Source organism: Alosa alosa, chromosome 8 (assembly GCF_017589495.1).
Source record: "Alosa alosa isolate M-15738 ecotype Scorff River chromosome 8, AALO_Geno_1.1, whole genome shotgun sequence".
Lineage (NCBI taxonomy): Eukaryota > Metazoa > Chordata > Actinopteri > Clupeiformes > Clupeidae > Alosa > Alosa alosa.
In genome coordinates, this window is record NC_063196.1 from 8,649,989 (window position 1) to 8,662,554 (window position 12,566).

Consider the following 12,566-nt stretch of genomic DNA (forward strand, 5'->3'; position numbering starts at 1 on the left):
GCTTTCTGGGGAGGGGGGTGTTCCACCACCTCTCTCCTTTGCTTCTCCCTCCTCTATGGCTTCCATTCCCTTTCCCTCTCTCTCTCATTCCCTTCTTTCCCTCTCTCCCATTCCCTTCTTTCCCCCTCTCTCCTATTCCCTTCTTTCCCTCTCTCTCCTATTCCCTTCTTTCCTGTCCTTCATTCTCTTTCTTCCCTCTCTTCCAATGTCCATATGGGCTCTATATTTCTGTCCTGTCGCGTCATCTCCTACTAGGGCTGTCACTTGTGAAAAAATCCTGTTCGATTTTTGAGACATAAGTGTTCATTGAATCGATTGTAAAATCTTTTTTATGTCTAAAGACGTTTCCATTTTCAACGCCAAATATAGGCCAATCCACAAACAACTGCAGGACCAACGTAAAGAGGCTTGTAGGCATAAACCAGCAATATTTCTGATGATTTATTGGCGTGAAGTTTAGGTGCACAATGACAAACAGAAGTGCAACATTCTCGAAAACCAGTAAGCTGAGTGGACTGCCATTACATCAGTGACATGACTGCAGGCTTCAACCTAGCTGTGTCTGTGTTTACGATTAGAAATGTCAAACAAATTTAAGCCTCATTAGAACTTCGATTGCACAGTTTGCGTAGCCTACCCGCTTTGTTCTTCTCCATAGTTTGATATACCAAAATCCGAAATACTTCCACATCGAACTCCTCAAGTTATTAGGGCCCATCACTCGTCTCTCTACATATCGCACAGGTTGATCGCGTTGTCCTCCATTTTTGGCAAAACCACGAGGAGCATAGCAGCTGATTGAAACAGCTGTTCCCGGTCGCGTAAAATTGGTGGTAATTTTCTTTTTTAAGCGTTAGCAATGCTTTCTGCACCGGAATTATTTTATATTTGGTTAAAATCGATTCCCTATTTTAGTTTTTGAAACTTGTGTTGTTTGGTCCAATCGATTGTGCAATCGATTTTCGAACGTAAAGTGACAGCCCTATCTCCTACCTGTGGCCATATGTGCACGTGCGGCTCTCAGACAGCCCCTGCTGGACGCCAGACACATGAACAGGCCTCAGGGCAAAACCTGTGTGTGAAAGAGAAAGAAAGGGAGGTGTGTGTGTGTGTGTGTGTGTGTGTGTGTGTGCGTGTCTGTGTGTGTGTGTGTGTGTGCTCGTGGGGTATGGGGAGACAGTTAAGGAGAAAGGTTTGTGTGAGAGAGAGAAAGAAAGAAAGGTGTGTGTGCGTGCAGAGCAGATGCACAGTGCAGTGTGTGTGTCACTATAGCAGCCTTAATGAGACCCAGCCCGTCCCAGTCAGCCAGCTGCTCAGCAGATACCAACCACCCTCTCTCTCTCTCTCTCTCTCCCTCTCTCTCTCCCTCTATCTCTCTCTATCTTTCTCTTTTTTGCTCTCCTTGTCTTGTTTCTCTTTTGCTCTTTTCCCACTTTTTCTTTCAAACAGTCTCCTCTGCTCATTCTCCTCTCTCTGTCTTTTTCTTTCTCTCTTTCTCTCACCTCTCTCCTTCTATCTCTCCTCATCCCTCTTTACTTTCCTCATCTTGTTTGCGCTCTCTCTTTTGTTTTTCCTTCTTGGCCTCTCTGTCTCTCTTACCTGTCTATTTTTTCTGTCTCTGTACTTTCGGTCTCCTCTCCTACATCTTGTCCTCTCTCTGTCTCTCCATTCTTCCTCTCTTCCTCTTCCTCACCTCTCTCCTCTCCTCTCCTCTCCTCTCCCTTCTTCCTAGCTTGTCTGATCTGACTCAACTCAAAGCCCCAGAGTCACCCTGAACCCTCTACACACACACACGCACACACACACGCAGCTTAGAACCAGAGCAGATTGGCTTAGTGCTTTTCAGGATCGGTGTCACAGGTCACGTTTTTGTTGATAAGTCTGGAATCTTATGGCCGTGTGTGTGTGCTGTACGTGCATAACGTGTACTTGGTTCGTGGTCACCGTTAAGTGTGTGTTTTCAGGATGTGCATCAGTCAGATATGTGGATAACCACGCGTGGCACACACTCCCACCGTGTTGTTCTTGTGCATGCACAGCATTATGGGACATTAGCAGAAAATAAGCTTTTACCGCATTTCTCAAACTTTTTCCATTTGCTGGATCCGCATTAAAAGTTTTTATGAGTACCCCTTGTACCTGTGTGTGTGTGTGTGTGTGTGTGGTGCTTGATGCGTACGTGTGTGTGTGTGTGTGTGTGTGGGGGGAGATATAGATGCCCATATAGTAAGAATTGGCCACTGCTGCACACAAAGCTGCCAGAGGGCTTGGCCACAGTCCACTGGGTCCAGCTTGTCCTAAGATCTCAGGTGTATGTGTGTGTGTGTTTGAGAGAGAGAGAGACATCTCTGGCCTCAATCCCTCCAAAGGTGCTTCAAAATGGAGCTTCTCACTTGGGTCCTCAGCCAAAGCCCTGACCTGAGTAAAGACACTCTGCCCACGTGTCCTGTATGCTATAATGGCTCAGAATTCTGGCTGGCAGTCTGACAGGACACCCGCAGGGACGCCCCACAGGCAGGGTCACGACCTTTCCCCTCATAAGGGCCGTGTCGTTTGGCGACCAGTCAAGGGCTGCGACGTCTGGCGGCGAGTCACTGAATGTGTCTGACGTTCTGACGCTTCCACAGTGGTGCCATCGAAACAGTAAAAACGTTTTTTAGTGCTAGTTCAAGTGCCGTTTTAATTTGGTGGCTAAGGAAAGAAAAGTCCCCACCCACACTGCCATAATCATTTGCTGAAATGGTCGAAAAATGGTCAAACAAAACGTGGACATAAGCTTAATTGAAGACCAAGCCATTATTTTGGACTTAGCAACGCTAAAGAGATAGAACCACAATTTAAACTCTTAACTCTATTCTAAACTGGTGTCAAGGTGTGTCAGACGTTGCCAATGGGCTTTGCTCCATTAAAAATAATGAAGTTCTAAACGTTGGTGTTTCTCGATGCGCGTCAGGCGCTGCCACTGGCTGTTGGCATTCAGGGAACTCAAGTCCAAGCCGTGCCATAGGAATGCGCCATTGTTGATTGATGCGATGCAGGACAACAGACGAACAGGATGGATGGATGTTAGACTACTGCTGGACGTCAGTCGGACATTGTTGATTGACATTGTGGAGGAGGGCACACCAAGAAGAGGGTAGATGGACGTTTGCGTGGTCAAGCCATGTTTGGACGTCGGTCAGACATTGGTTTGACATTAGCCTAGATGGACATTGTTGTTGTTGTTGTTGTTGTTGTCCTTGAGAACAGCGGAAGCGACTTCATTTAAGCTTGCGGCCATATGAAAACCTCTTACCCAGAGAAACAGAAGCGCAGCGGACAAGGACACAACCCCTGCATGGGCCTGACCAGCAGCAACCTGCCGACCTGATCAGAGGAGCTGTGCTGTGCAGATCATCACCAGAGAACAGATACAGACTCCGGGCTTGAGCATCAGGACACCTTGCTGCGCTGCGCTGTACTGTGCTGCACTGCACTGCACTGCACTGCACTGCACTTCGTGGTGACGCTGACAAACAAGCCCAACTGATAAACTGATAGCCTGGTCTCTTGCATCTTTATTGGCTTCTTGGAACAGTGCGTGTGTGTGCGTGTGTCTGTGCGTGTGACTGCGTGTGTCTGTGCGTGTGACTGCGTGTGTCTGTGTGTGTGACTGCGTGTGTCTGTGCATGTGTGTGTGTGTGTGTGTGTGTCTGCGTATGTGTTTGTGGATATACTTAGGTTGTAGGTGTATGTTTTTGTGTCTCTTTGTGTGTGAGGGTTTTTGTGTGGTATGGTGTCTGCGTGTGTGGCGGGTGGGGTTGGTTGTATGGTGTTTGTTGGTTGTATGGTTATTGTGTGTGTGTGTGTGTGTGTGTGTGTGTGTGTGTGTGTGTGTCTGTCTGTGTGTGTGTGTGTCAGTGTGTGTTTGCTGTGTAGACGTTTTGGGGTCGTCTGAAGCCAGAAGGGCCGGCTCAGTGACCTGCGTGAGCGCATGACTCATCGCCAACCCTCTGTCAGGAGCGTGAGGCAACAGAGGGAGTCTGCTGATGGAGTGAGGGAGGGAGGGAGAGGTGGAGAGCGAGAGAGAGGGAGGGAGGGAGAGGTGGAGAGGGAAAAGGAGGAAGAGAGAGGTGGAGAGAGAGAGAAGGAGGGAGGGAGGGAGGGAGGGAGAGAGAGAAAGGGAGGAAGAGAGAGGTGGAGAGAGCGAGAAGGAGGGAGGGAGGGAGAGAGAGAGAGAAAGGGAGGGAGAAGAAGATGGGAGGGGCAGGGAGGGGTGTTGTGGGGTGTTTGGGTGGCGGGGGAGTGCAAGTCATTTCCTTCTCTTTCTTTGTGCTAGACAGTTTTGGTTGCTGATTTCAAAAACAGTACCAACTCGTAGGAAGAACAAATATGCTATTTAACTTAAGTTTATTATGACATCTGTGAGATGCAGAACGCTGTTTGTGGTGTGAGACAATGAGATGCCTATTATTGTAGAGGTATATTAATGTAATGCATTGCTAAAGGAAACTTGTCTGGTGTCTTATGTGCCTCTATGCTGTACAGTGGCCTCAAATATGACACGCGCACTAAAAAAAAGGTTGCATATAAAGAAAACTCACAGTACTTTTACTCAAAAAGTGTGTGTGTGTGTGTGTGTGTGTGTGCGTGTGTGTGCGAGAACAGCCCAAGCGATGTTCCACTGCTCACGGATTCGGTCTTGTCTGTTCTTGTGTTGCAGCTCTTCAGGGAAGTCAGAATAATGAAGATTCTCAACCATCCAAATATTGGTGAGTGAACCCATGCTTTGGCCAAGGCAGCTTCTGATTGGTTGTTTTTACTCACTTGTTTGCGCTCTGTCCTCGTCATCTTCTCTTGTGTTTGGAGTTTTACTGTAAGTACACACACAAACACACACACAGACATTCATTCATTCATTCATTCATTCATTCATTCATTCATTCATTCACACACTCACACTGAGTCTCTGACCCTATCTTTCACACACAAAAACATTCACATACAGTGATTCACATAGGCCTTAACACACACACACACACACAAACACACACAGACTAATCCGCTCCACAGGAATTTCCACCCAGTTTTCCCAGAGCCGGCAGGCTGCTTCCATTCAGGGCCAGCCGGCCTCCTCCCCTGCCAACACAAAAGCTGGCCTGTGCACCCACGACCGCCTCTTTGTGTGTGTGTGTGTGTGTGTGTGTTTTGTGTGTGTGTCATTGTTGGGCCCTCGCACAGGGTGATCATCTGACAGACCACGCATGCCTCCCAAACTCTCCAAACCCCCACCCACACCCCTCCCTTCCACTTTGGCGCACAGTGATGATGTCATCTCCACCCATCCCGGGCCTGTCCCATCTCAGCTGCTCCCCATGACACCACTTCACACACACACACACACACACAAACACACACACACACACACACACCCCATGATACCACTTCACACCACCAGCAAGTGCTGAATGGAAGCTAAGTTAGAGACGGCGTGGGTGTGAACGAGAGAATGAAGTGTCTGTTTGTCCGTCCGCCTGTACGTGTGTTTGTTTGTATACTTATGGATGGAGTGTGCCGGTTTTGTGCGTTATCTGGAATTTGTATACGTGAGTGATTTAATGTGTTTATGTGTGAGTATACTGCCAGTGTCTTTGTGGTCTCTGAGAGAGAGAGAGAGAGATGTGTTGTATAGGTGAGAGGGGTGCTGAAGCAGACTGGAAGCGTGCCAGAGAGCTCATCCTGTGCCCCCCCCCCCCCTCTAATTTCTTTTTCCGGTCATCTCTCTCTCTGCTTTCCTCTCGCTCCCCATTTTAGCTGCAATTAGTTCCAGCAGTCCAGGCAGATAATGACTCCCACTTCCGCTACTCTCTCTCTCTCTCTCTCTCACTCTCACTCTCACTCTCACTCTCACTCTCACTCTCACTCTCTAGTTCTCTCACTATCACCCTCACTCACTGTGTGTGTGTGTGTGTTTCCGGTTGCATCACCTTAGTCAGTAATTTCAGTGAAATTGCTTTTAGCCAAATCCTTCCAGGAATTCCTACATATTTGTTTTTCCCCCCCCTCCCTCTCCGGAGAGGTAAAGGATTTGCCCATCCACACAGCAGTGTGCCGGTCGGGTCAGTCTGTCTGCCCAAGGGATGAGGAAGATTGCCTGGCCACGCGTGCATCTGTTTTCATTACATTCCTGAGACGTTTCGGGAAATTCTTTTAGGGTCAGAGGCTTTGGAATTTTGAAGCAGTCCACAATAAAATCTGAAATGTCAGAATCAGATTCAGACCATAATCGCTGCACAACCACAATGCCCTTTCCAGTGCTTATTTAGTCATTTATTTATGTATATTTGTTTGTCTGTTCGTTTGTACTTTACTTATAGTCTAATTTATTGATATGATCAGTTCTCTTTCTTTGCTGATTGTTGTGAGGAAATGTGGGAGCTCAGTTTTCCTCCAGACTTCTTTTTCTTCCGAGAGGAGAGGTTTCAGCTGACAGTCACAGGAGAGGAGAGCATCCTATTTAAACACACACGCAGCACATGTTGAAAGAGTGAAATTCATAACGATGATGACGATGAAAAGGAGCAGAAAATAAAGCAATAAACCATCAAATTAAAACATAGTGGTCAGAGAATTACTAGGTGTCAAATGTCAATCCTCCCTGGTTTGAATGAATGAATTGTAATGCAGCTCAGGTTGAGGATGACGTGTGTTAGTTACACCAAATCAATGCTCTGTTTCACTCTCACTCACTCTCTCTTCTATCTATTTCTATCCATGTCTCTGTCTTTCTTTTCTCTTCTCTCTCTCTCTCTCTCTCTCTCTCTCTCTCTCTCTCTCTCTCTCTCTCTGTCTCTCTGTCTGTCGCGACGGGGCATATGATGGGCAGCAAGACTCATTGTGCCCAGGAGGGGTACCATCGTGGTGTGTTCAGGAGGGAGGAGGGGCGAGGGTGAGGCATTTGTCGTGGCATCGGGGGGTGGTTGGGGGCCGTCGTTATATCTCATCTCAGCCTATGCCCCTCAGCCTTGACCCATTTCTACCCCCTCACCCCTCCCCCCCTTGCCCTTACCCCCCCACTGCCACCACCTCCTCCTCCCCCAGTCGCTTCCTGTCTTTTGTCCTCTCCTCCTTTGTCTTACTCCCGTGCCTCTGAAGTCAGCCCAAGATGGCACGTGTTGGCGCTCCCAACTTGGCACGCTAGCTTTGCCACCGCAGCGGGCAAGAGACGGTGCCAGCATGCGATGGATTTTTTTTCTTTTTAAAGATAAATAAATAAATAAAAAAAACGAGGAGAGATCCTGTCGGCCTCAGCTGTGAATGGAGAGCTTAACAGCCCTGAACATGACCCCCAAGTCCAGCTTAGCCATGTCCTCTAATGCACCGCCAAGCATCACACAAAGTGTAAAGAAAACAAGGGGTTTCTGGGGAGCGATTAGGCAGACCTCGGGCCTGTGTAACGTGAGCTTGTTCTATGGCTAACCGCTCGGTCAGCGCCCACTTAAGTCCTTGGGTTCCGTCGCTACCGTTCATTAACTCGTGTTTTGATTGTGCGTGGTGGACATCTGAAACTCTCCTCCCGGACAAAAAAGGAGGGCAGATTGTCACCTTTGAGTGTGAACCCATGCATGCACACACACACACACACACACACATGCACGTGTGCACCACAGTCACACACACACACACACAGAGATTCAAACTCCAAAATCTAATAACAAACACAGTGACGGCATGAGACGAGTGTATGAGTGTGCGCGTGTATTGTGTGTGTGTAGTGTGTGTGTTGGTCTCTGTCTGCTTATTTATGTCATGGCTCCACACGTAGGCTACCTACTCGTTGCCTCGCTGTCCCACCCCTGAATCACTTGGATTTAGGCAGCACTCAATCACAGCTGCCTTCCTCTCCTGAAAGTGCCCCTGTGCCTCTCATTAGCCCCGGCTGGGGCAGTAGAACTGCAGGAGTTGGGGGAGTCGGGGCCATCAGGGGAGGTAATTGAATTAGATGTGCAGCGATTCTAATGGGTATTGAGTAGTTGCTGCAACCCCATACACTCCACACCACTCTCACTCACTCACTGTCACTCACTCTTCTTTTTCTTTTGCTATCCTTCCCTCTTGCTGCCTTTTATGTTTTCCTTTCTGTACATCTCTATTTCTCCCTCACATACATACACACACACACACACACACACACACACACACACACACACACACACACACACACACACACTCACACACTCGATGCAATACTGCTGGCTGTTAGCCCTACAACAGTGCTAGGCCCGAGTACACTTACAGTATATACAGATGCGCTCTGCGACGAATATTCATCATTCGTGCTGCAGCCAAATGTTGTGTGTGTAAGGATTTTACATGTTATTTGTGCTACATGTTGTGTGTGTAAGGATTTTACATGTTATTTGTGCTACAGTGGATGTGTAGCTGATCCAGTGGATGGCAGATACGCACGACAGCATAGCCGTATGTGCAGAAGTACACTCGTTGCTTTAGATGGCGTCTGACCCTGACCTTGTCCCCCTCCAGCTGCTGTCTGTGGTCACTGATAAGAAAGTTAGACTGTTGTCCACTATAATGTCTGACTCCTGTGTTTCGCACTGCTGGGACTCGCCCTGTCTGCATCATTATTATATCGCCATTAAGACGTTTAGAAGAGGCTTCTCTCCAGAGCAACTCACAGCACAGGAAAGGCATCCATTTTTAATCAGGGCTTGTGCTTCCCTAATTGGCTGATGTCATGCGCTGATTTTTTTTTTATGTATGTATTTTTTTTGTATGAGTGCAGGTGTGAGTTTTAAACGTCCAGGAATCTTGTTGCTCATGCTCTCCCCCCCCCCTCCCCCCTCTCTCTCCTACTCCCTTCTTTTCCTGTCACGCCCACAGTAAAGCTCTTTGAAGTCATCGAGACGGAAAAGACCTTATACCTGATCATGGAATATGCAAGTGGAGGTGAGTAGGCCTCAACCGTAATTTGTTACCGTAATTTCCCAACTATTAGCTGCGGTTTATACATTGATTTTGCAAAATTTCTTCAGTTTTTTTTAACTTGCATAAAACACTGTCCTGCAGTTTATATACAATGGGGATGTAATGTGTAATTACTGTAATGTGTGCATATAACAAAGTTTTTCAAGTTCTTGACACCAACAATGGATGTTACGAAAGTTGTGTGGAAAGTGGTAAGACATATTCATCCCATCCTTTGCCTTTCTTTGTCATCCTCTTTATCTCCCTCCATCTCCCACTGTGTTTGGTCCTCCTCTTTGTTTGCAGGGGAGGTCTTCGACTACCTCGTAGCACACGGAAGAATGAAGGAGAAGGAGGCCAGGGCTAAATTTAGACAGGTACAGTGCTGCAGTGTGCTCAATTCTGCCCCACACACACACACACACACACACACACACACACACACACACACACACACACACACACACACACACACACACACACACACACACACACACACACACACACACACACACACACTTATACGTATGGATATAGCCACGCTACCCCGGTGCAGCTCAGTTGTCCTAAAAACCGTAAGCTGGCGTCAGCATGAGAGGAGAGACCCCAAGCTCACCGTGGGTCTGGCCGCGACGTCTAGACCTGACCTCGTTACGTCAGCACCTCACTCTCACTCCATCTCTCTCGCTCTCTCTCTCGCTCTCTCTCTCTCTCTCTCTCTCTCTCTCTCTGGGGGGCAAGAACGGGGGCAAGTTGCGTTGAGCAGGCTTACAGCGTCTGTGTAAAACTCCTCAGATGGGATTACATCCATGAGTCAGTCAGTGCATGTTAGGGCCGGGTACAATATGTATTGCCTGCAACCTAACAATATCATGCGTATCACGATGCAGAGGCCATGATACGATGCCTATTGTATTGCAATAATGTCCAAAAGCGAATTTAGAATTCTATATAACAGCAAAGGCAAAGCCTTAAGGGTCATTCACTCCAAGAATGATAACGATGACTATAACCATAACGATAAAAGCGTTCACACTGAACAACGATAAACAACGTCTCTCCTTGTGTTAATGAATGTGACGGTTAAAATTCGATGGGTTCTGATTGGCTATTAGCTTTTTATTAGCTATTTATTATTAGCGTTCTCAAAATCGCTCTGAAAGTGATCCCTAATGATATCGTTCTTCATGTCGTCATCGTTATAGTTTATGTGTGAACGTCGTCATTCATATTAATAAGAACAATATTTGTTTGTAGTTATAGTTATCGTTATTGTCATCATTCTTGGGCCTTTAAGGATCGCAAAACTAAAACATACTTCAATTCAAGCCCACAGAGATTTTAAAAGTGAAAAGTAATGATTCCATTTCAAAAAGGATGAGATGGAGTGAGAGGATGGAAGAGGATAGAAACTTTTTAAAGTTATTAACTTTAGCTGTAAAATTTATGATGAGCAGGGAGGGTGAGATGGAGTGAGAGGATGGAAGCGGTGTCCCTACACTCTCACTAACCCTTTTAAATAGCCAAACTATATGAGATATATATGAGATTCAGTCTCTCCATGCTCTCACAAGCCCATTTAGCTATTCAGTCCATATGAGATTCACAAGCACTTTTTTTAAATCTTCAAGGGATTATGGTGAAATGAACACAAATGTAAAATCACATGTCTTGAATAAAGATGTATAGTTTTTTTCTTTGTGATGAATATTATATGGCTTCCTTAAGAGAGCAGACACAACGTGTACAGTAGTACAGAAAAGCTGAAAACCCCAAACAGATTTAATAAGGTCTCAGCATATGAATAATTGCAAAAAAGAGTATAGAAGTACGATGAAATAAAATATAGACATTTAATGCATTTAAAATGTCACAGACAATCTATGTCAATATCTTTCCAATAATACCTTGGCTAGTCTAATCTATACAATAAGGTTTTTCTACTATCAGAACATGGTTCAGAATTCTCCCATTGGTATTGTATGATCTCTGGTTGTAAAAGGCATCTAGAATGACCGGACTATAGTCACATGTATAGAGTGTCTGCTTGGCCTCTGCTTTTTCTCCAGCTGTGCTCCTGAAGTCCCCACACATTCACTTGAGTCTTCAATAAACCACTGTAGTGTTACACCGTGTCCTGAGTCTTCAATAGAGCACTGTAGTGTTACACCGTGTCCTGACTGCATGTGATGTGAGAGAGAGCGTCAGCCACAAAACCACAAAAGTTTGATGACTTTGTTTTCAATTAGAATGTCCTAACTGGATCCAATGTAAACACGCTGCTGTGCAGTACAAGGCGACACGCTGTTTTTGAGCAGGACTGTTGTCGGACGCCTTGTTTTCTAATTTCTTCTTGTCTCTCACATTGAAATGGCATATTGATCGAGAAACATGGCACAACAGAATGCCGTATTTAACGGATTCATTGTGGACAGAGAGCATTCTATGCTAGACATGAGTCCGAGGTTCGAACGCAGTTAGGACAAAGTGTGAGGAGTCTACCGACCAACCCTCAGTCCAGTCGGCCATGTTTTCCATAAGTGTGTGTGGCTCGCCGGCCGTGCCGTGTAGCGGAGCGTGCTAGCAGCACTGCTTTCCCACATGCCCCCATCTCCTCTCACTAATGCCCCGTACAAATCGATGGAATTCTGGGAAGTTTAGCCTAGTGTCGGATCGATGAGACTAATTGGCTTTTTCGCACAGATGCTGTCTGTCGCTTGATCTGCTCATCACAGTGTTGTAGCCTTGCTAATTCTGCTCTCTTTCTCTCTTTTCTTGTTCTTTCAATACTCTCCATCTTTCTCTTTTCTCTCACAGATAGTGTCTGCCGTACAGTATTGCCATCAGAAGCGCATCGTCCACAGAGATTTGAAGGTAAGTACAACAAAACACACATAAACACAGATGAATAATTCCAAATTATTTGTAGTTAAGTTCATTTATACCAGCATGGGATTCCTGGGATTCAATCCATGACCTCAGTGGATTTGACTTTTTCCCCCCACATCAATCAACTCATTTGGATCGAACGCAGGACCCCAATCAGCTACAGGGACATGATATGGTTTTCGTAATCAGTAAATGGCTCAACATTTGTGTTGTTGGCTTATGTGAGCCAGGTTTATTTTAGACTTGGAAAACTATTCTGGATATGTTGCAAGTCATTTGTTATGAAAGTGCTCGCCAGGTTCAGTCAGCAGGTACAGTATACAAATATCCTAATACACACACACACACACACACACTGATACACACACAAACAACCCATTACCCAACACACTTACACATATACACACACACACACACACACACACACGTACTGTACACATTTGCACCGATGAAGTTGTGTGTGTGTGTGTCTCCATGTTCCCTGTTAGTGGACATGGGGCTTGTATTCGGGGGCACCACTCTCTTTAGCAGCTGGGCGTGGAGCAGATGACCTGACACACACTCACACACTCCCACACTCACACACTCCCACACTCCCACACTCACACACGCGCTCACTCACACACTCACACACTCACACACTCGCTCACTCACACACGCGCTCACGCGCTTCCTTCATCTCATCCATCTGCAGGCCAAACGAATCTATTTTT

The 12,566-nt window shown here is 46.4% G+C and overlaps 1 protein-coding gene across 1 annotated transcript in view; it reads left to right on the forward strand.

Moving 5' to 3' along the window:
• LOC125299689 (MAP/microtubule affinity-regulating kinase 3-like) overlaps nucleotides 1–12,566 on the forward strand; it is a 64,662-nt gene that overhangs the window by 26,887 nt on the left and 25,209 nt on the right. Inside the window, 4 exon segments of the mRNA XM_048251073.1 lie at nucleotides 4,703–4,751; nucleotides 8,881–8,946; nucleotides 9,271–9,341; nucleotides 11,782–11,838. Coding sequence (XP_048107030.1) covers nucleotides 4,703–4,751; nucleotides 8,881–8,946; nucleotides 9,271–9,341; nucleotides 11,782–11,838 — 243 coding nt within the window.